Consider the following 22,919-nt stretch of genomic DNA (forward strand, 5'->3'; position numbering starts at 1 on the left):
ACACACACACACACACATCCACTTACCTGGTTTAACTTACATTTAAGCTGATCATGTTTTGTTTTCAGAAATACTCTTCCCTGTTGTTTAATCTCAATAGATATGGAATTGTTTAAGTAAAGCAAATTTTAACCAGTCAAGATAAACTAGAACAGGAGGATTTGAATTAGGATCTTCATTTCAAAAGCATATTCTTTGGTCAAATATTTTCCCCTTGATGTCTATTGGAATTTTTCTTTTAACTGCTTTTAGGCTTTTGAGACATTACTATTTTCTTTCATAGAAGTGTGAAATCCTTTCCTGTTAGTATATGTGCTGCAAGTAGAATGGTATAACTTCAAAATATTATTTATTCCAGAAACTAGCTTTGGTGGGAGATTCACTTCTAATAAGTAATATTTAAACCTACTGGGCAGGAAAAAAAAAAGTTTTCTTGGGTTTGTGTGGTCTCTTTCTTCATTTCACTGTTGAAAACTTAGAAATTAATCAGTAGGCTTTTATGTTCTATGCTGCTACATCATGTTTCTTTCTGTTAATATGTTGTGTTTTATTTCCAGAACACTGGAGTTCTTGATGAGACACTTGTCTCTTCTTGCTGACTATTGTTCCATCACAAATATGCATGCAAAAAATCTAGCAATTGTTTGGGCTCCAAACCTGTTAAGGTAATTTGCATTTCACTTATGACTTTTAGTAGAACTAATCCTAAATAAAAGGCTAATTCATCAGTGTCCCTTAAGGAAAGTTTTAAAAGATAAAACAAATCTGTTCTTTTTATTTGCATCTGCCTAAAACAGGCAGCTAGGCCTTAGCTAAGGGACAGTAAAAGTATTTCTTCCTCTGTTTGTCTGTGATTTACACGTTTAAAAAAAGAGGCCCTTTACGACTGCTATCTTTACAACTCTGTGATGAAAATGTTTACCTCACAGATCAAAACAGATAGAATCTGCCTGCTTCAGTGGAACAGCAGCTTTCATGGAAGTGAGAATTCAGTCTGTGGTTGTTGAGTTCATCCTGAATCACGTTGATGTGCTCTTCAGTGGCAAAATCAGCATGGTCATGCAAGAAGGGGCAGGTACGGCTCTCATGGCTTCCTTCCGTACCAAGAGTGTGTGTCTCAGCTTCCAAATAAGTGGAAAACCACGCATTTCTTATCTCAATGAAAAAAACACGTCACTGGTATAAGGCAGCTAATAATGTATGGCTGATTACCAAAATGCACAGTTTGACAGTTATTTTGTATGTATGTAGTGAATGCTACATATTAGACCTATTGTGATATAAGTTCATGCCACGTTAAAAAAAACTTGTCATTCATTATTGATGTATATTAAAGTATAAAATGGAACAGAAGAAGAAAAATTGCTTTCAAAACTAAAAATATCTGAGTGACTGATCACCTTTCCTCATATCTTTTAAGGAAGGAGAACAGTTATTAAAGAGTTTTATATGTGTGTATGTGTGCCACTTGTAGGTCACCTTCAGTTTTTCACTTAATATAAAGCACTATGGTTTTTGCTATTTAAAATACTTGAAGAAAATTTGAAACAGCAGATAGGTAGATAAATGGAGAGAGGGATACTAACAAATTGAATACACTGTCTTCATCACCTTCCTTTTCTTTTTGAAGCTTCTCTATCAAGGCCCAAGTCCCTCTTGGTATCCTCTCCATCCACCAAGCTGCTGACATTGGAAGAGGCCCAGGCCCGAACTCAAGCTCAGGTCAATTCTCCAATCGTGACGGAAAATAAATATATTGAAGTAGGAGAAGGACCTGCTGCACTTCAGGGAAAATTTCATACCATAATTGAATTCCCACTTGAAAGGTAAAATTTGTTAAACCCTGTTTTAAGATATGATTTTCATAGCTATGTACTATTATTTTCTTTTAGTTTGCTTTCAATTTTGTATTTTACTATTACTCCATTGAATTCTAGGCTAGTCCCAGAGAAACCTATTTATTCAAATATGGATGACACCACTTCATGGGGAATGGTACAAATGATTCGTTCTTTACAACATCACGTAATTTTATAAAAGAAGAACATCAGCTGTATAGGGAAAATTGTTTAGAAAAATAAGGATATACTGTCATTATACAGTGTTAATTTTTCTCTCTGAAATATGTTGTTTTGAAATTTGTTTAGAAATAAGCTGTGTTTGAACAGTTTATTCAGAAAGTCAGGAATGGACAGTGACTTGTTTGATACTGGTTTTACATTAAGGTTAGAATAGATCAATAGTGTGGTCTCCAAACCAATAGCATCAGCATCACCTGGTGGTAATTGATAGAAGTACACATTGTCCAGTCCAGTCACACCCCAGACCCACTGGATCAGAAACCCTGAGCATGGGACCCAGCAATCGGTTGTTCATGTAACTTTCCAGGTGATTCTGATGTCTGTTAAAATTTGAGAATCACTGCAGCAGTTTGCTCTCTCAATGTCCCTTCCATCTCTGAAATTCTATTACTCTAAAGAAATGATAATAACATGGTTTCTGTATCTTCTTTACTAGGTTATAGTAGGAAGACTAATGTATGTAAAAGTTATTTTTGATGTCTCTGCTACTCCTTTGGCTATTACACATGAATGTAAGGATTTTGATTCTCTGGATTGGGTAGTACTAATATAACTTTAGATTTGTTCTTCCCGTATTTTAGTATACTCCTCTAACTTCCTTTCACTTCCTGTGACTAAAAACGTTCTATCAACAAAAAGTCAGAACATACTACTTTATTTTGTCATCCTGAGTTTGTCTTCAGCATCTTGATTTTATATTTTAGTTCCATAATTTACTCAAAGATTTCCTTATGGAGTAGTAGTTAAAAGAGTAGATATTGAGATATAGGTAGACCTGGATTTCAATCCTGACTCTACAATTTAATAGTTATATAATGTTAAGGAAGTTATTTGAACTTCTTAGTGCCATAATTTCCTTGGCTGCAAAATAGTACCTACCTCATGTAGTTATATCTGATTTAAAGGAGATATCACATATAAGGCAGGTAGCACAGTGCCTGGCATTCAGTATATGTTTGTTATTATTCTTAATCCTTGTTGTCTTCTTTTTTTTTTAACCTTTATTCTCTACTCACACCTAAAATCATTTTCTTTATGTATTATTTTTGGACACTTAATATTTCCTATTCCCAGATACACCTTATTCCTATTTATTCTGCAGTTTGTGAAGTTGAATCCAAATATTATACTATGTATAAAATGATCTTTGTGAAAATAGTTACTAATACTAAAATCCGCATGTTTAATATCCATTTCCTGCTTTGGCTGCACTGTGTAGAGTGTGCTGCCTGGAAGGTGGATGTTTGCTTACTATTTCACTTATGCTTCTCCAGGCCGTTTGGTTCTTTCTGTCATGTGTTCATTTCTTTTCTATAAGAAAAGACAGACCCATGGCTATCTTAATATTGATTCATTATTTTCTCTTTCATAGAAAGAGACCTCAAAATAAGATGAAAAAATCTCCTGTGGGTAGCTGGCGTTCATTTTTCAACTTGGGAAAATCATCATCGGTTTCTAAACGCAAGCTGCAGCGGAATGAAAGTGAGCCTTCAGAGATGAAAGCCATGGCTCTGAAAGGTGAATGCCTGAGAGGTTCTCACTTCCGGTGCTGTCATGATGGCCTTAGTTGCTCTGGGCACATTCTTCACATGTTATTATGATCTGCTTCCATAATGTGTTCACAGTTGTGTCACACATATGAAGTGTCTTCTTTTACCAATTCTTTATCCTTAAATAGAAAAGTAACATAAATTATATATAAATATGTAGAAGTATCCAGTTGATATAGTTTAGGGAAACTATATCAATTATATGTAATAAGAATGTGATTCAAATTCGCATATAGCTTGTCTATTGTTGTAAAATAAATACTGCTATGTTGTCTAAATTTATTGATCTATATTTTTACAGATTTCAAAAATTACAAAACTGTGTTTCCATATCCTTTTCAAGTTTATAACTCTTAACTAAAGATGGTTTTTATCAATTAGGTGTCTCATTAATAGAGTATCTTATTAGATCAATTTCGACAGTATTACTGTCGAAAAACTACTCTTTTAAAAATAGTTTAAAAGTCATGTTCTGTTGATATTAACAGCTTCTGAATCTAGGAAGGATAGTAGTACTTTCTTCTTAGGTAATGTTAGAAGTATAATGTTTAATTATACTAATATTAATTGGTCATTCAGTTTGCAATCATGTAGAGCCTGTAATAGCTATTTTGTTAGCAGTCTCTGCAGATAGAAAATTAAGATAGTACTTCTGCCTTCCAAGTCAACTTAGGAAGTCATATGTATAAGAAAGTAAATTTTAGCGCAGAATCATAGTTAATGAAATAGTGGCTTAGACTAGGTTCAGTGGATTACACCTATAATCCCAACACTTTGGGAAGCCAAAGTAGGAAGATCACTTAAAGCCAGGAGTTCAAGACTAGCCTGGGCAACAAAGTGAGGCCCTGCTTCTACAAAAAAAAACAAAAAAAAAAAAAAAAAGAGAGAGAGAAAAGAAAAGAAAGAAAAAATATGCAAACAACTGAGGTTTGTTGGCACACCCCTCTAGCCTTAGCTACCCTGGAGGCAGAGGTAGAAGAATTACTTGAGCCCAGGAGGTTGAGGCTGCAGTGAGCTATGATTGTGCCACTGCACTCCAGCCTGGGTGACAAAACGATACATTGTCTCTTAAAAAAGAGAGGTACATGAGATAGTTATGGTAGGAATTGCCAACTCTGGTAGAGGAGGGGCTGGTGGTTAGAAAACACAACCATTGATAAGGGTTTTCAAGGAGAAGTAGGGATTCACCTAATTGACAAGGGACTAAGAATAATATTGCAGGAGATGGGAGCAGAGTGAACAGAAGCCAGTTTAGGGTGGAATTCTGGAGAGAAGCAATGTTTAAAGATGGGAAATGAAGAGTTGTCATGAGAGGAGAGTAAGAAGAAATGATTAGAAAGGTAGACAGAAGAAAAAAGGTATATGTGCTGTCCTCAACAGAGGAGGAAGGACTTAAAAAGGAAGTGTTCCTAGTGCTTCCAAGGGGTTAAAGAGGACGAAGATATTTAGCGAATAAGATGCAGCATATGTACATAAAGTTACCTGTGTTCGTATCCCAGAGTTCCCGTAACAAATTACCACAAGTCGAGTAGTAAAAAACAACAGATTTTTTTTTTCCCTATGGCCCTGGAGGCTCAAAGTCTGAAATCAAGTTATCAGCAGGGCTGTGCTCCCTCCAAAGGCTCCAGGGAAAAATCCCTCCTTGCCTTTCCCAGCTCCCACATGTGGCAGCATCCCTCCAGTCTCCACCACCATCTCCAAATGCCATCTCCGTGTCTCTGTGTTTTCTCTTCTTATAAGGACACCAGTCACTAGGTGTAGGGCCTACAATAATCCAGTATGATATCATCTCAAGATATCATATTGGTCTTTAGGAAATATAAAAGAAAGAAGCATCTTAGTTAATCTCTATGCTCAAATTCATAATCCTTTAGAGAAGAGTTTTTTTTCACATGGAAACCATTTGAAAACAATGTAACACATTGTATAATAGGGTACTAAATTGCTGTCAGAGTGTACAGCTAATCACTCGTAAATGTATCAGGAAAAACACTGATCCCATTAACCACATATATAACAAATAATAAATCTTCACACTATTTGGTTTTTATTCTTCAGGTGGCAGGGCAGAAGGAACCCTCCGTTCAGCTAAAAGTGAGGAGTCTCTTACGTCCCTCCACGCAGTTGATGGTAAGACTAAAAATATCAGTCATTTTATTCTGTAATATATTGCATAAAAGAATACTGCAATTTAGTATATTTTTACATAGCTGTGCTTAATAAATAGGCTATCAACTCATTCCCTGGGAATACTAGTATCTATTTAGTATTATTCAGTTTAAAATTCATCGATGCTTTCACATGGTAGCAATCTTTAATCTTTTCATTTTTGGTGTGACTGCTATTCAGTTTACATAAAAATAGCCAAAATATTTCAAGTTAACCATTTATATTTATTAATGTCTAGTGAAAACTTGTGTTATTATTATGTCCATCTTTAGATTTCACAATGGGACCATAATTTTATAAAGTATATAATTAAGCAGTTTTGATATTTAGACCATTACTGTTTTGTCTTGCAAATGGCTTAACCTGATCTTTAATTTCATAGATTGGATTGATTACATGGGGTCCTCATTATGCAAGGATAATTAGTACTTGGAGGAGGCAACTTAAAATAAATCTTTGTCCGGGCATGGTGGCTCATGCCTGTAATCCCAGCACTTTGGGAGGCCGAGGCAGATCTTCTGAGGTCAGAAGTTTGAGACCAGCCTGGCCAACATGGTGAAACTCTGTCTCTCCTAAAAATACAAAAATTTGCTGGGCGTGGTGGTGCACGCCTGTAGTCCCAGCTACTTGGGAGACTGAGGCAGGAGTATTGCTTGTTACCCAGGCTGGAGTGCAGGGGCACAATGTCAGCTCACTGCAACCTCCGCCTTCTGGGTTCAAGCAAAACTCTTGCCCCAGTGAAATAAAAAAAAAAAAAAAAAAAAACCTTCTTAAAATAGGGACCAAAATTTCATGGTTAAGAGTGAAAAGAGGTTTGACTGCAATGTGTCTTAAAAACCAAAACTAAAAAAATGTGCAAATAAGATTATTTTATCTTTATTTAGCAAAAGTTGGATTATGGTTATATCTGTGCACTAATTTTTAGAATAAAGAATTACTTCAGTGTCAATTTGGAAGAAGCTCTTATTGTTTTTAAGCCATGTAATAGCACAATAGGACATTTATTTATTTATTTGAATTGCGTTTTGCCATTGCAGCAGAATTATAAATAAGATCCTTTTTAAAAATACTAACCAAGAGCTACATTGATTTCCAAAGGGCTTTTGTTATAACAGTGATACTCAAGAGCAAGTGAAATCTTGCTTTTTTGAAATATCCTGAGGTATCATCATCTTGGTCTGTTTTTTCATCTTCATTAATAACTCTTCTAATTGCTAGATCCTCACTGACCAATAGCTTTGCTTTTGATTCCAGAAGTTCTCCCACATCACTTTATCTGTGTGGTTGACATCATATGAATTTTCCAAGATGTTCAGTTGAACTAGTCAAGATAACCTACAAAAACAATCCAGCAAGCTAGGTAGATACTAATGTTAAGCAGAAGATATTTGTAAGGAATTAATTTTATGGGTGATCAGTACATTCACAGATGTACTGATCACCCATACACACACACACACACACACACACACACCCCATATATATACATATACATATATATATACACATATACATATACATATATATACACATATACATATACACACACACACACACACACACACACTTATATATATATATATATATATATATATATTTTTTTTTTTTTTTTTTTGAGACAGAGTCTCATTTTGTCACCCAGGCTGGAGTAGTGGCACAATCTCTACCCACTGCAGCCTCCAACTCCCCAGTTCTAGTGATGATCTTGCCTCAGCCTCCCGAGTAGCTGGGACTACAGCTGTGTGCCACCACACCCAGCTAACTTTTATATTTTTAGCAGAGATGCGGTTTCACTGTTTTGTCCAGGCTAGTCTCAAACTCCTGACCTCAGGTAATATACCCACCTCAGCCTCCCAAAGTGCTGGGATTACAGGCATGAACCACCACGCCTAGCCAATATATTTCTATTTATTAAGATATTTTCTGCCTCTTTAAATTACTTTTTAACTATGGCAATTAAAATAATCCTAAGAGAATAGTTTCTTTTTTACCAGTTGGATATTTAGTAATATTGTTAAATTATGTAATACTCTCTGCCACTCTTGAGGACTCTGCTTAAAAAACTTAAAGCCTATTCTGAAAGAAAAAATATGATGTTTTTGTTAAGTATCTGAAAGGAATTTTTTACTAAATATATATAAATACTTTATGGGATTGTGAATATGTTTTACTTGAGAAGAGAAGTTCAAGCTATTTAGAAATTTGAATATTAATAAGGATGTTCCTCCCCCCAAAATATCCATTTTGCTATTATAGATTCAAAGTGCCACTCAAGGTGATTAATTCCACCTCATAAGTCATATGAGGACCAGTGATAAAATAAGACACAAAGAAATGAAAAACTTGCCCAAACCCACACCAAGAATCGGTGTTGGATTAGTAATAGAATCCGAGCATTCTGAGTTCTTTTTCCTATCCAGACCATGAAATACTGCATTCTCCCTCTGATTCTGTCACGTGTTTGCTATTTAGCATTTGGTTTGGGAGTTCTGTTATCTCAAATTTAAATGATCTGTGTGCACTGAAAGAATTTTCAGAAAGAAAATGAGAAGTAACACTTTCTTCACCTAGGTAGTAAGTTACTACTGTGTAAGTAGGTGACGTACCACAGCATTGTGTATCCTAGGATGTTCATACTTAGATAATTATTGTTCATTTTTTCTAGGTGATTCTAAGCTCTTCCGACCCAGAAGACCCAGATCTTCCAGTGATGCACTGTCTGCCTCTTTTAATGGAGAAATGCTGGGGAACCGCTGTAACTCCTATGATAATCTGCCTCATGACAATGAGAGTGAGGAGGAAGGAGGGTTGCTTCATATCCCAGCCCTTATGTCTCCTCATTCAGCTGAGGATGTTGACTTGAGCCCACCAGACATTGGAGTAGCCAGCCTGGATTTTGATCCAATGTCATTTCAATGTAGTCCTCCTAAGGCCGAATCGGAATGTCTGGAGAGTGGTGCTTCCTTTTTAGATTCACCAGGATACTCCAAGGATAGACCAAGTGCCAATAAAAAGGATGCAGAAACAGCTGGTAGCCAGTGTCAGACTCCAGGAAGCACGGCAAGCTCTGAACCTGTCTCTCCTCTTCAGGAGAAACTGAGTCCATTCTTTACCCTGGACTTGAGTCCAACTGAAGAGAAATCATCTAAACCATCCTCCTTTACTGAAAAGGTTGTCTATGCTTTCTCTCCGAAGATAGGACGGAAATTAAGCAAATCACCTTCTATGAGCATATCTGAGCCAATTTCAGTGACCCTACCACCACGAGTGTCAGAAGTCATTGGTACAGTCTCAAACACCACAGCTCAGAATGCATCGTCTTCTACCTGGGACAAAAGCGTTGAAGAAAGGGATGTCACAAATAGATCCCCCACCCAGATAGTAAAGATGAGAACAAATGAGACAGAGGCCCAAGAAGGATGTGGATCTGAAGTCCAGCCCCTGGACCAGGTGGCTGCTGAAGAAGTAGAATTGCCAGGGAAAGAGGATCAGTCTGTCTCAAGCAGTCAGAGTAAGGCTGTAGCTTCTGGACAGACTCAGACAGGTACCGTTTGTTTTCCTCCATTCTTTCTTTAAGTTAAGAGGGATCTTCAATCCTGTGTGCCATCTGTGCCTTTTGAGAGAGAAATTTGCTCCACAGCTAGCCTTTAATCAAAGAGAATGCTTTTCTGGGTGGTGCTGATGGCTCAAAGCCCTAAATTAAAAGCAGTCAAACAAGGCTCCCCAAAAGAGCCGATGGTCCTGCTTCAAATCTTCACAAAAGTCCCCTTATCTCTTTGGACAGTGAGAATTCGTGGATAATTCTTGCACAGCTGCATAGCTCTTGATTCTGTTTTCTCTTCTAATAAAGTATCTTTATTGTAGCCTTCCAAGTTAACAAGCCAGCCTACACCATCAAATGTAAAAACTGTTCATAATAACAATCTGCAAGCACTTGAAGCTTGTTTTCTAAGCAATCTTTTCTGAGCCAGGTGAGGGACCTGCTTTTTTTCCCCCCATCTCTGTAGCAATTCAAGAGGAGATTGCGGTCTTTATATACTCTTTGTTTTAGTTTTCCTTTTGAACCAGATGTGTTTTCTACAGCATTTGCATGTGGGATAGAAGATCATGGATTGCCATTTTGAAATATGGAAGGCACCTGTTTTTTAATAATCACATGGGGAGTGTTTGGCTTTCCATTTAGGATAACATAAGCTACCTTTTCACTCTCATTTTTTTTCCCAATTTCCTACTAGGAGCAGTTACCCATGACCCCCCTCAGGATTCCGTTCCTGTCAGTTCAGTCTCTCTTATCCCACCACCACCGCCTCCGAAAAATGTTGCCCGAATGTTGGCGCTAGCATTAGCTGAGTCTGCACAGCAAGCCTCAACTCAGTCATTGAAGAAACCAGGGACCTCTCAGGCTGGGTATACAAATTATGGAGACATAGCGGTGGCTACAACTGAAGATAATCTGCCCAGTTCTTACTCTGCTGTTGCTCTAGATAAGGCCTATTTCCAAACCGATCGACCAGCAGAGCAGTTCCACCTCCAGAATAATCCACCAGGAAACTGTGACCATCCTCTCCCAGAGACAATAGCTATTGGGGATCCTACCCATTCCAACACAACTGAATCTGGGGAGCAACACCACCAAGTAGACTTAACAGGGAATCAGCCACATCGAACCTATTTACCTGGGGACCCAGAAAAGGCCAGAATTACTTCAGTTACCTTAGACTCAGAGAAGTCTGATGATCATGCAAGTTTCCCTGAAGACCAGTCTGGGAAGAACAGTATACCAACTGTCTCCTTCATGGATCAGGATCAGTCTCCACCTCGTTTCTACAATGGAGATCAGCCTCCTTCTTATCTTGGTGCAAGTGTGGATAAACCCCATCACCCTTCAGAATTTGCAGACAAATCTCCCACACCTCCTAATTTACCTAGGGATAAAGTCTTCCTTCCTTGTGGGTCCCTTGCAGACAAATCACCCACACCTCCTAATTTACCTAGAGATAAAATCTGCCATCCTTCTGGGTCCCCCGAAGAGAATACCAGCACAGCCAACATGACTTACATGACAGCTACTCCAGCAACAGCCCCAATGAGCACCAAGGAAGCCAGCTGGGATGTGGCTGAGCAACCCACCACTGCTGATTTTGCTGCTGCCACCCTTCAGCGCACACACAGAACTAATCGTCCCCTTCCCCCTCCACCTTCCCAGAGACCTGCAGAGCAGCCGCTAGTCGTGGGACAGGTACAAGCAGCAACCAATATAGGATTAAATAATTCTCACAAGGTAAGAAGGGGAGGATATCAGTGAGATGAAATATACTTTTACCAAAGGTATGTCACTTTTTAGCAGGGTGTGTTGCTATCTTTGAGTCAGATGCAACAATTACTTTTAAGCTCTGTGGCTGATTTTCGTGAAATAGTTCCCATTTGAGGTTGGAGTCTGTCATTACCTTGATGCTGGCTTTTCCCCAAGAAAGAAGTAGCTCCTAGATGACTATAGCTTAACTATACCTGCTTCCTTTTCCTCCTAAAGTGTCTTGGTCGTTTATTTGTAGTAACACAGAGAAGTCATGATCAAATGAGACAAAGTGGGCTTTAAAGTTACGGCTTGCTTTTTTCTTTTTCAACTCCATCACTGACTCATTGTGACTTTCGACAAGTCATTTGCCCACCCTCTGCCAATTATTCACAGCTACACAATGAAAATACTTTACTCTCAAAACATTTGTAAGACTTTGCCTTGAAGACTTTTTGGAAGTATAAGAGATTATAGTGCCTTGGGATTTTTTGTTATTTTCCTACATTCACTAGCAGTTTTTTCCATAGTCAGGCAACTATTTCAATGAGAGAATGTAGTACGCAGAATGCTAGGGTTTCTTCCTGAATTTCCTCATATTTTAAAATGCTACAGGTTTGTGTGCGTGTGTGTGTGTGTGTGTGTGTGTGTGTTTTATGGTCACCTTGAACTATTAATAGGACTTAAGATTTTAGACTTTAGTGGAGGATGCTGTGTCTAGCTATGACTTCTCAAGGATAGCATGTTTGCAGTTTGAGGATTATCTTTGGCCTGTGGGTCAGACTAGGTGGAATCAAAGATAGGGAAGAGGCAGTAGCCTCTGATTTGAATATTCCCTTTCCCTATTTTTGAAGGCTTAAAATGTGCTCTGTGTACAACTGTGGATTTCAAAAATCTCTCCAGATGATAAAATTAACTCTTAATTTTTTAAAAATGTCCTTGGTATTGAAACTGAGCTAGACTGATAGATGATGCATAGAACAGTATATACTAATAGATAATACATAGAACTGGTTATGTATTTTTAAGCTTTACAGTGTTACTTGGGTAATGCCATAGGCAACCTCATCTCACATTTAAAACCTCTCATAAATTAGAAAACCTTGAATGGTTCTCCAAAGATGATACTGACCATTGTACAAGATAGCAGCATAAGCCTTCTTTTCCTAGCAATGGGTACAGATTCATTGCAACCACAGGCTTGGGTAAGTTCAATCTGCTACCCAGCCAGCCTCAATTTGTGAGTTGTGGATTTAATAGTACTTGATTCATAGAGCAAACAAAACATAGACCATAGTATTATCATCTTTCAATAGGTTCAAGGAGTGGTTCCAGTTCCAGAGAGGCCACCTGAACCTCGAGCCATGGATGACCCTGCGTCTGTCTTCATCAGTGACGGTAGTGCAGCTGCTGCTCAGTGTCCCATGGCTACAGCTGTCCAGCCAGGCCTGCCTGAGAAAGTGCGGGACGGTGCGCGGGCCCCGCTGCTGCACCTGCGTGCCGAGTCTGTCTCTGCGCACCCCTGTGGCTTTCCTGTACCACTGCCCCCGACGAGGACGATGGAGAGTAAGATGGCTGCTGCCATATACTCCAGCAGTACAGATGCCACCAGCAGTTCAAATTATCATTCCTTTGTCACTGCATCATCCGCCTCTGTGGATGATGTGTTGCCTTTACCAATTCCTGTCCCACAACCTAAGCATGCTTCTCAGAAAACAGTTTACTCCTCCTTTGCTAGACCTGATATCGCCACTGAACCCTTTGGTCCAGAAAACTGTTTGCATTTCAATATGACTCCAAACTGCCAGTACCGTCCCCAGAGTGTACCTCCACATCACAATAAATTGGAGCAGCACCAAGTGTATGGTGCCAGGTCAGAGCCACCAGCCTCCATGGGTCTTCGTTATAACACATATGTGGCCCCAGGAAGAAACGCATCTGGACACCACTCCAAGCCATGCAGCCGGATCGAGTATGTGTCTTCTTTGAGCTCCTCTGTTAGGAATGCCTGTTACCCTGAAGACATTCCACCGTACCCTACCATCCGGAGAGTGCAGTCCCTCCATGCCCCGCCATCTTCCATGATTCGCTCTGTTCCCATTTCACGGACAGAGGTTCCCCCAGATGATGAGCCAGCCTACTGCCCAAGACCCCTGTACCAATATAAGCCATATCAGTCCTCCCAGGCCCGCTCAGATTATCACGTAACTCAGCTTCAGCCTTACTTTGAGAATGGCCGGGTCCACTACAGGTATAGCCCATATTCTAGTTCTTCTAGTTCCTATTACAGTCCAGATGGGGCTCTGTGTGATGTGGATGCCTATGGCACAGTCCAGTTGAGACCCCTTCACCGCCTTCCCAGTCGAGATTTTGCTTTCTATAATCCTAGGCTGCAAGGAAAGAACTTGTACAGTTACGCTGGTTTGCCTCCACGTCCCCGGGTCAATGCAACTGGCTATTTCTCTCCCAATGACCATAATGTAGTCAACATTCCTCCGGCTGCTGATGTAAAGCACACCTACACCTCATGGGATCTTGAGGACATGGAAAAATACCGCATGCAGTCCATCCGGAGAGAGAGCCGCGCTCGGCAGAAGGTGAAAGGGCCTGTCATGTCTCAATATGATAACATGACCCCAGCTGTACAGGATGACTTGGGTGGGATCTACGTCATCCATCTGCGGAGTAAATCAGATCCTGGGAAAACTGGACTTCTCTCAGTGGCAGAAGGAAAGGAGAGCCGCCACACAGCCAAGGCCATCAGTCCCGAGGGAGAGGACCGCTTCTATAGGAGGCATCCTGAGGCAGAGTTGGATAGAGCTCACCACCATGGAGGCCATGGTAGCGCACAGCCGGAGAAGCCATCCCTTCCTCAGAAGCAGAGCAGCCTGAGGAGCAGGAAGCTTCCCGACATGGGCTGCAGTCTCCCTGAGCACAGGGCACACCAGGAAGCAAGCCATAGGCAGTTCTGTGAGTCAAAAAATGGGCCCCCGTATCCCCAGGGAACTGGCCAGTTAGATTATGGTTCCAAAGGGATTCCAGACACTCCTGAGCCAGTCGGCTACCATAACTCTGGAGTAAAATATGCTGCATCTGGGCAAGAATCTTTAAGACTGAACCACAAAGAGGTGAGGCTCTCCAAAGAGATGGAGCGGCCTTGGGCTAGGCAGCCTTCTGCCCCAGAGAAACACTCCAGAGACTGCTACAAGGAGGAAGAACACCTCACTCAGTCAGTGGTCCCACCCCCTAAACCAGAGAGGAGTCATAGCCTCAAACTCCATCATACCCAGAACGTGGAGAGGGACCCCAGTATGCTGTACCAATACCAACCACATGTCAAGCGTCAGAGCAGTGTGACTGTAGTGTCCCAGTATGATAACCTGGAGGATTACCACTCCCTGCCTCAGCACCAGCGAGGAGTATTTGGAGGGGGCGGCATGGGGACGTATGTGCCTCCTGGCTTTCCTCATCCACAGAGCAGGACCTATGCTACGGCTTTGGGTCAGGGGGCCTTCCTGCCCACAGAGTTATCCTTGCAGCATCCTGAAACACAGATCCATGCAGAATGAGCCCTGGGAGCAATAGAGTTGAAGCAGCCTCTGCTGGACAGTGGACTGTTCTATTTTTTTCAATAACCAAAAAGATTAAAAAAACAAAAAATACTATAAAACCCCTGACCACATTTAAAAAAGATAATAAAAGTAAACAAATCACCATCTTTTTCCCCTTCCCTGCTTCATTACCACCTCTTCCATCTATAGACTTTGTCATTTTTGTCTTTAAAAAAGATCTGAAGGATGGTAAAGTCCTGTGCTGAAACCTAGTAGAGAAATTTGCCACAGGCGGTACTTGCCATCTAGGGCTAGCTTGAAAAAGCCTGAGGACTGCCTTTCACTGAATCTGAATTCAGCGTTGTCCTTTTCTTCTTAGTATTTGCTGCACAATTGAGAGCAGTTCACATGAATTTCCTGGTAGGCTTCTGCATTCCCTGTTGTGTTCCTGCTTCTCCTTCGGTAGCTGCACAACTTGCCCAGATCGACACATTGTTCTCACTTCATTCACCCCATCTGAGATGGATCTTGTGTTCAATTAGAGTAATGGAAAAATCTCTGATCCTTCAAGATCAGTCAGACAGTTAGCAACATTATAATTAAAAATAAGAAATTAAGACTTTAAACTAAACATTTGGTAGTGGCATCATAAAACATCAGACCAGTTAGACTCAGGCTAAACCATACTCTTTATATTTTTTTCATCCTTTTTCCTGACAGTTCAATGAACAGGCTCATATTATGACAGAAGGGATTTTTAAAAGTTAGAATTTAAGGAACCTTCTTAGGTGAAACAAAGTAAAGTTCTTACTGCCAGTGAACTTTGTTAGCACCAGTAAACTATATCCATGCTTTTATTGCATTGCCTGCCTCCAGGTTTTCTTCTTATTCCACTCCTCAATAATATCTGGTGAATTGTAATTCTAGTAAAACATGTCATACCATTGGTTTTCCTAAATTACCAACTTTCTTTCATTAAAAAAACAAAAACAACAACAAAAAAAAAAACCAGCATGGTTTGACTGGATAGACACACATAGCTTATTATGAACATAAATTTACATGTTTGTTTCTGTTTTTAAACCAGAGTACAGGGTCCCTGGGAATTATTTAAGTAGCTACGAATGACCTATCATTAGACTGTAAGTTCCTGCAATAACCACTTAGTGCACACAGCCCCATTTCACCAGTTGGAGTTCTGGGCAGGTATCATTGCCGTCCTAAGGCATTACTGTTGTTTGCTTACTCTGTACTTGTGTGGTCACAGTCTTGTAATTATCATCTACACCAGCATTTCAGGTATAGCTCTTTATAACTCTGAAGACATGTTAAACATGTTTAAAAGCCGCAACTTTTGAAGTTGCATTCCTTATTAGAGTAGGAACTCTCTAGCCCAACTCAGTTCTATGTTCTCGGCTCCCTCCACCCCAAAATACATCAGACTAGCAAGGCAGTCCTATGTTTACAAATTGAGTTTAGATTGTCATTTCATTCCATAACTCCTAATAATACTCAAGTTTTATACATTCACGTATTTTAAATGCTCGGTCTGTAGAAGACACTAGGAGTATTGCATTCCATTTACTGGATGGTTGCTGCTCTGGCTTTTTAGAACTTGAAATTAATTTTTATTTAGAGCAAAGGAGGAAATCTTTTAAGAGGCTAAAATCATGCTGCTATTATTGCTGTGAAATTGTATAAAGATTAGGATTCATGCCAGTTTTTATTTTAAAAATAATGTGCATTTAAGGGTTTATATTTAGAAAAAAATAAAATGTTTTAAGAACAACACATTGATATGTGGAAATATTCTATAAGGTTTTATTTTGTTCCCCTAGAATTGATTGGAGGGATGCAGTAAAAACAGTAGTAGAAGTCTTGAAACACTCAGATGTGAAAAGGTCTGTGGAAATTTAGGCCTCTACATTAAAAGTGCAGACCCAACTGGTGTCAAAGTGTGAGGAAACCTGATAGGATACTTCCATTTTGGCACAAAAACACCCTGGGTGCTACATATAAAAGTTTGACCTTTAGTGAATATGTGGCACTATTTTTTTTTACCTTAATCATATTTTTGTCAAGAAGGCAACCCATTGCCCCTTGAAGACCACACCAGCCCTGTAAGTTCTCACTAGCAGCATGGAGGTTAGGAAGAGGGGCTGCCGTGACAAGGAGTTACACACGGCTTCAGTAACTGAGAGCCCAAAGGAAGTAACCCAGGGAGTCCAGTCCAGTTTTAATATTTGTGGGTTTGTTGTCATACAGATTGTTTAGTCCTGAAACTAAAGTCTATTTTATAAATAGTAGGGTCAATTCCTCAAAACAATTTCTTTATTAATAAATGTCCTATAGGTTTAGAAATATCAGGTAAATATTTCAAATATGGAGTGATGACTGCAATTACTGGTATAAGCGTGAAACACAAACTTTAGATAAAATCTAGAGTTGCTTCATTAATGCATGCTAGCAACAGCCTTAACTTTGGATTCAGTTATTTGAAACACTTTGCCGGCATCTTTCCCTTTCTAATATTGTGGGGTGGAAACCAGACGGCAAATCACTGTGAGCCGGATACCTCAGCACAGTTCACCTTGTGTGTGACTTCACAAATAGAGTAACTGAATGTTATTACTTTCAAATTTTGATGTGGAACATTATGATCAAGGAAATGGAGCTGCCTTATACATTAAATCTGTAATTTAATCCTATTGACATTTACGTAGCCATGCCTCCAGATATTATCTTTTTGGCAAAATTCTGATTCCACAGTTTGGTCTGATTGAAATATTCCCTGGATGTCTGGCTAGAAATTTTGCTAACAATCCCAGAGGTGCCATTTTCTTATCAATAAATTTCATCTGAGCCTTATTTCTTACTATATTCAATTTCCTTTCAAACATGCAAGTCCCTGGGATGGTCCCACAAGTAGGGCCTGCCCATTTGTTACAATGGTAAAGCATTTTTTAAAATTTAGGGTCAGGTTGAAAAATTGTAGGACTAATTCTGTAGAGAGCAGGGACTACCATTAACATGAGTGGGGACAGAGGAGTAGGTTACATTTGGAGCAGTAACAGATGCAAACAATGTACATTTGAATTTGCCCCTTTAGTTAAAGAAGGAGCCTGCAAAGTCCATTTCTCTGTTTTCAGCCCTGTCAGTCACCCATTTAGTATGCTGGCAAAGTATTGCTTGAGCGGAATGTATTAAGAAGGTAATAATGAAAGCAAAAGTATGTCAGAGAGTTACTTCTTCCACATGGTTAGAGGCATGTGATTTTCAGCGCCGTGTGTTACAGAAATGTCAGGAATGGTGTATTGTAATGTGTGCAAGATAATGTCAGTGTGCACAGAGGGTCTTTTTTCCTTATCTGATTAGTACTGTTAATGTTCAAAGAATAAAAATGGTTTTACAGTTTAGATTCTGAGATAGAAAAACCTGATTTTTCAACCATGACCTGCATGAGAGAAGCATCCTAGGAAGTCTTAGATCATACTTTTGAGTTTTTAATTTTAATTTATATAGTGTTTTTTTATGTCTTAATATTTTTGTGAACTGGTGTAAATTGTAATGCATATAAGCTTGTGTATTTTTGTAAATAGTTTTGTGATTTATTTCTTGCCCCATATGTAAATATTTAGAGTCTCATTTCTTGCAAACTTATTTGAAGCTGAGTTGTGGGTTTTGGGTTTTGTTTGTTTCTTTGGTTGCAGGGTGGGGTGGGGGGGTGGCAGGGGAGGGAAAAGGGATTTTTGTACCTGGAGATGGAGATACCTTGTGGTTTAAAGCGAATGTCCCACTGAAAGCAATTCAAATATCAACAGGATTATTTCAGGTTAAAACAGACTGCTTTGTGTATGTGTTTCCTTTTTGACCTAATATAAATTATACTGAAAGAGTGGGGGTATTGATTTGGGAACTTAGGACCAAAAGCACATGTTTTTATGACACCTCCTATTATGTCCAGTGGTAGGTTACTTGGGGAAAGGGACTGTGTCTCCTGTTGTTATCTATTTACCATCTCTTGCTGCCTGGCCTCATTTCCCCCAGGTCAAACACTGTTCTCTTTAGAGCGGTGAAGGCCTCTTGATTGGTCCTGGAGAGTCTGGGCTGACTTGCTGCTTCCTGCTCCTGAAGGAGTCCACGCTCTGCTCTTGCAGCCTGGTTCCCGAGTGTGTACTTCTCAGGAAACTGAATCGGCTTATCTCAGGATCCTTCAAAAGGGGATTCTGAATAAAACTATATTTTTACAGATTCCCAGGAAACATCTTGGACATTCCTGTTTTCTCTTAAGGATGAAATGACCATAAAAGAATCATGCCTCAGACAAGGCCAGCTGTGGTGAGCTGGCTCGCAGCAAACCCAGATCAAGTGTCACTGAGACAGTGGCTCTAGATGTGAACCAAGTACTGCAAGTGACTCAGCTGCCCAGCAGGGCTCCAGAGTTTCTTTTGCTGCCACGGTTCTCAAAATAAATACTTCAGTATCAAGCAGGACTTAAAGGTTGGGTGGGGAGGACCCTCAATATTCAGCTATTCAATATTGCTTTTCCTACTGAGAGTCAAATTACAAATCATTCTTCATTTTAAGGTGTTAGGGCCCTATTCTTTTTTGTCGGCAACGGGGAAAGTTGCCTGTTTATACCATATGGCCCTGGTGAGCCAGCCGTCTCTTCTGTGCCTGCATACCACACTCCAGACCTCAGCAAAGATACATCTGCTTCAGTAAGCATCCTCAGACCTGAATAAGTGTTCCCATGGAAACTGCTCAGATGGGATGAAAGAAAAGATACAGCCACAGCTCCAATGGGTCTTCTACTCAGTTTTTGGGATTCTGCTTTCCATGCCAGCTATTTCATCACCAAACTTCCTTTATACTGACAAAAATACAGCACCTACCTCTTAAAATGTGTATTTATCACTGAGAAATCAGTAACAAATACAGTGGTGGTGGTTGAGATTTTAGTCATTTGTGATTGTACGGGAAGAGGCACATTTTAAAGTAATACTGACTCCCCATTCAGTAAAACCTTGGACATCTGGAAACATTAGAAATAAGATATTTTAGTTATGTTTTTCATATAGGTGACAGTGTACCTCTTTAAAAGTGTAAGGTTTAATTTTATTTTAGACATTTTAAAGTACCTCCAGAATGTATTTCCAAACACAAATTTTGTTGCCAGTGTAGTTTCATCACTTAATATCAATGGATTACTGCACCACACATAAGTTAAGGATATCCTCAGGGGACCCCGAGATAAAAGATTTGCGTTTTTACCAAGTGATTTAACGCCAGTCCATTTTATGTTTTTGTACCATTTTTTTTTTAAGTTTCTTATGTCTTTGCTGCTGTCACTTTTTGTTGCTGTCTAGTAGCTACCTGTAAATCTTCCTCTAACTTTTTCTCTTTGTGATTCTAATCGGGGAGCAAAAGCAGTTCTGAACTGGAGCGCTGAAAGTTTATTCTGAATTGTGTGGCCTTCGTGTTGTCTGTTTTTTCTTACTCCGGGGCTCTTGTTCTTTTCCCCTGGCAAAGGGTTTGGATAGCTGAGTCTCAAAAAGTAGGTGTTGATGTGTAACATGCTGAGAAGGGAGAATGAAGCAAAAGCTGAGGAGTTCACCCTGCATTTGACAGTCTGTGAGAAAGCGATGTGATTAGATGCATCGGCATTTCCCGTTAATAACTGCAGAGTGTTTCTCTCCATAGGAGGATGCTAGGCCGTAGAACACAGTTTGAGCATCCACAATTAAGAAACTAGAATATCATGCAGACAAAACAGCTTCCGCTATCACTGAGTCATTCACAATTAGTGTTCTTAATTCTCTAAAAACATTTTGAAAAGCATCCTAGATTTCTCAGCCACTAGTTATGTTTTAAATTCAGCAAGTAGTTGTCAAACCTCAGAATCCATATACAACACCTGGAGAGCTAGTTAAACAAGATTCTTGAGCAACCACCAGATGGTCTCATCCAGTGCGTCTGGGATTGGACTCACGAATATAGTTTCAGTACCCACTCCATGTAATCCTGCTGCAGATGGCTGAGAAATACAGAACTAGGCAGCATATTTAATAGGCTGCTTCCTTGCAGAGGGAGCCGTCTCATTCATTAAGGTTACCACCTTTTTCCATTCACACCTTGGTTCCCCTTCACTTTAGTGATAAGGTAACAGAAATGTATTATTGATTTCTTTCTCTCTTTGGTATAAATATTAAACCTCAGACTCATTTGTAATAATGGCATGCAAAAATTAGAACTAATTGAACTGAACAAACTATAGAAAATTCAACATTCTTTTTAAATGAGGTAAGAAAATACTGCTAGCTGAATAATACCTTCTATTATATGCTTATGTAATATTGTTAAGACTACCTGAGACATTTAGGCTGGTTAGGCAAGTGTAGCTAATTCATATTTTTGGCAGCTAACTTTTTCAAAAACTGCACTCTGGCAGGGCATGGTGGCCCACACCTGTAATCTCAGCGTTTTGAGAGGCTAAGGTGGGCGGATCACCTGAGGTCAGGAGTTTGAGACCCGCCCTGGCCAACATGGTGAAACACAGTCTCTGCTAAAAATACAAAAATTAGCTGGGTGTAGTGGCACACCTGTAGTCCCAGCTACTTGGGAGGCTGAGGCAGGAGAGTTACCTGAACCTGGGAGGCAGAGACTGCAGTGAGCTGGGGTGGTGCCACTGCACTCCACCCTGGGCAACAGAGGGAGACTCTGTCTCAAAACAACAACAACAAACAAAAACTGCACTCACGGAAAACAAATAGCTCTTAGGACCAAGCGATGTTCCTTCTTTTCTTGCCAAAACTTTTACAAGAACTATCATCACATAATTAGCTTAAGTTTTTTCATATTTTATCAATTGTGGGCAATGGTATAGCAATGTTTTTAACAGCAGTAATGAACTATGCTTACTATATTGCCAGTTGTGAGCCTTTTGCATCTGTTAATTCATTTATTTCTCATAACACATCAGTTTGTAGATGAAACCAAGGCATACAGAGGTTAAATACTCTGCCCAGTGGCATACAGTGAGTAACTTGTGGAGCTGAAAGTCACACCTGCACATTCTGACTCAAAGCAGACTTTAGAGTTGGCTAGTTGAATCTGGACTGCTACTAACTCTAAAACCTCTACTGAACCCCTAAACCCTCTAAAATGGTTTCTAAAACTCTGATGAAGCCATTACTTCCTGATTTCTAAAATGGGAATAATAGTACCTATGAAGGGTTGCTGTGAGGATTAAATTAGATAATAGATGTTTGTACAGGGCTCAGCAGGAGAGCAAGTGCCAAATAAAAGTTACCCAGACTATTACTTTGAAATAGTACAAGACCATGCAGCAGTTAAAGGGAAGAGGGCTATATTATGCATATATAATTATATCATTAAGTATTTAGCCACTTTCTATTATATCATTAAGAATTTATTGAGGGTTAATCTTTCTGAAAAAACTAACTGAAAGGTCTCCCATGGTTGATGTTTATCTCACGGGAAGAGAGCCTTGGAGGTTAAAATGGGACTTCACAGTGAATCCCATAGCATGATGTAATAGTGGAGAAAGTCCTTGCTTACCATGAAGTCTAATATCTACCAATGAATCTTGTGTGATTATTCAGTGGAAAGCATTATCCAGATAGCACTGATTTTGACTACTGAACTGGGTCTACATTTCAGAACAATGTCTAGCTCTAGGTTATCTACTGCATCTGTCAGCTTTGCAGTTCAGGGAAGTGGTCTCAGGAACCTCTGTGAGCTTTGCCTTCTCTGCTAGTGGGTGGTGCCTTCTACAGTCATCTCTTTTTTGTGTTGCCCTAGTTACTCATAGGCTCATTCAATACATGCAATGGCAAGAATAGAAGCAACATAGTGAATTTCTGCAAAAAAAAGTAATATGGGAAAAGCAAGCCTAGTATTTTACAAAACAGTTGCTAAAGAGAGATGGACTTGATTGGCTCTCCATTTCTGGATAGTAAAACTTGGTAAATAATGAAGTTTTTTTTCATTTTGTTTTGTTTTTTTGGGGACAAAGTCTTGCTCTCTCACTCAGGCTGGAGTGCAGTGGTGCGATCTCAGCTCATTGCAACCTCCGCCTCCCTGGTTCAAGCAATTCTCCTGCCTCAGCCTCCTAAGTAGCTGGGACTGCAGATGCATGCCACCAAACCTGGCTAACTTTTGTATTTTTAGTGGAGATAGGGTTTTGCCATGTTGGCTGGGCTGGTCTTGAACTTCTGACACCAAGCCTCCAGAAGTGCTGGGATTACAGGCG

General features: G+C 39.7%; 1 protein-coding gene across 7 annotated transcripts in view; it reads left to right on the top strand.

Annotated features, from left to right (window-relative positions):
* Positions 1-18,487, top strand: part of ARHGAP32 (Rho GTPase activating protein 32) — a 312,493-nt gene extending 294,006 nt beyond the window's left edge. For 6 of the 7 annotated variants that reach the window (XM_032285000.1, XM_032284999.1, XM_032285003.1 and 3 more), the window contains 8 exons: positions 558-665; positions 930-1,075; positions 1,631-1,826; positions 3,454-3,599; positions 5,690-5,761; positions 8,466-9,344; positions 10,036-11,081; positions 12,410-18,487. In XM_032285000.1, coding sequence (XP_032140891.1) covers positions 558-665; positions 930-1,075; positions 1,631-1,826; positions 3,454-3,599; positions 5,690-5,761; positions 8,466-9,344; positions 10,036-11,081; positions 12,410-14,662 — 4,846 coding nt within the window. In that variant the 3' untranslated portion in view covers positions 14,663-18,487. The remainder of the gene's footprint in view (positions 1-557; positions 666-929; positions 1,076-1,630; positions 1,827-3,453; positions 3,600-5,689; positions 5,762-8,465; positions 9,345-10,035; positions 11,082-12,409) is intronic. The other variant, XM_032285001.1, reaches the window with a different exon arrangement.
* The last annotated feature ends 4,432 nt before the right edge of the window (positions 18,488-22,919 follow it).

Source organism: Sapajus apella, unplaced genomic scaffold, assembly GCF_009761245.1.
Source record: "Sapajus apella isolate SASKATOON/1434 unplaced genomic scaffold, GSC_monkey_1.0 scaffold16, whole genome shotgun sequence".
Classification (NCBI taxonomy): Eukaryota; Metazoa; Chordata; class Mammalia; order Primates; family Cebidae; genus Sapajus; species Sapajus apella.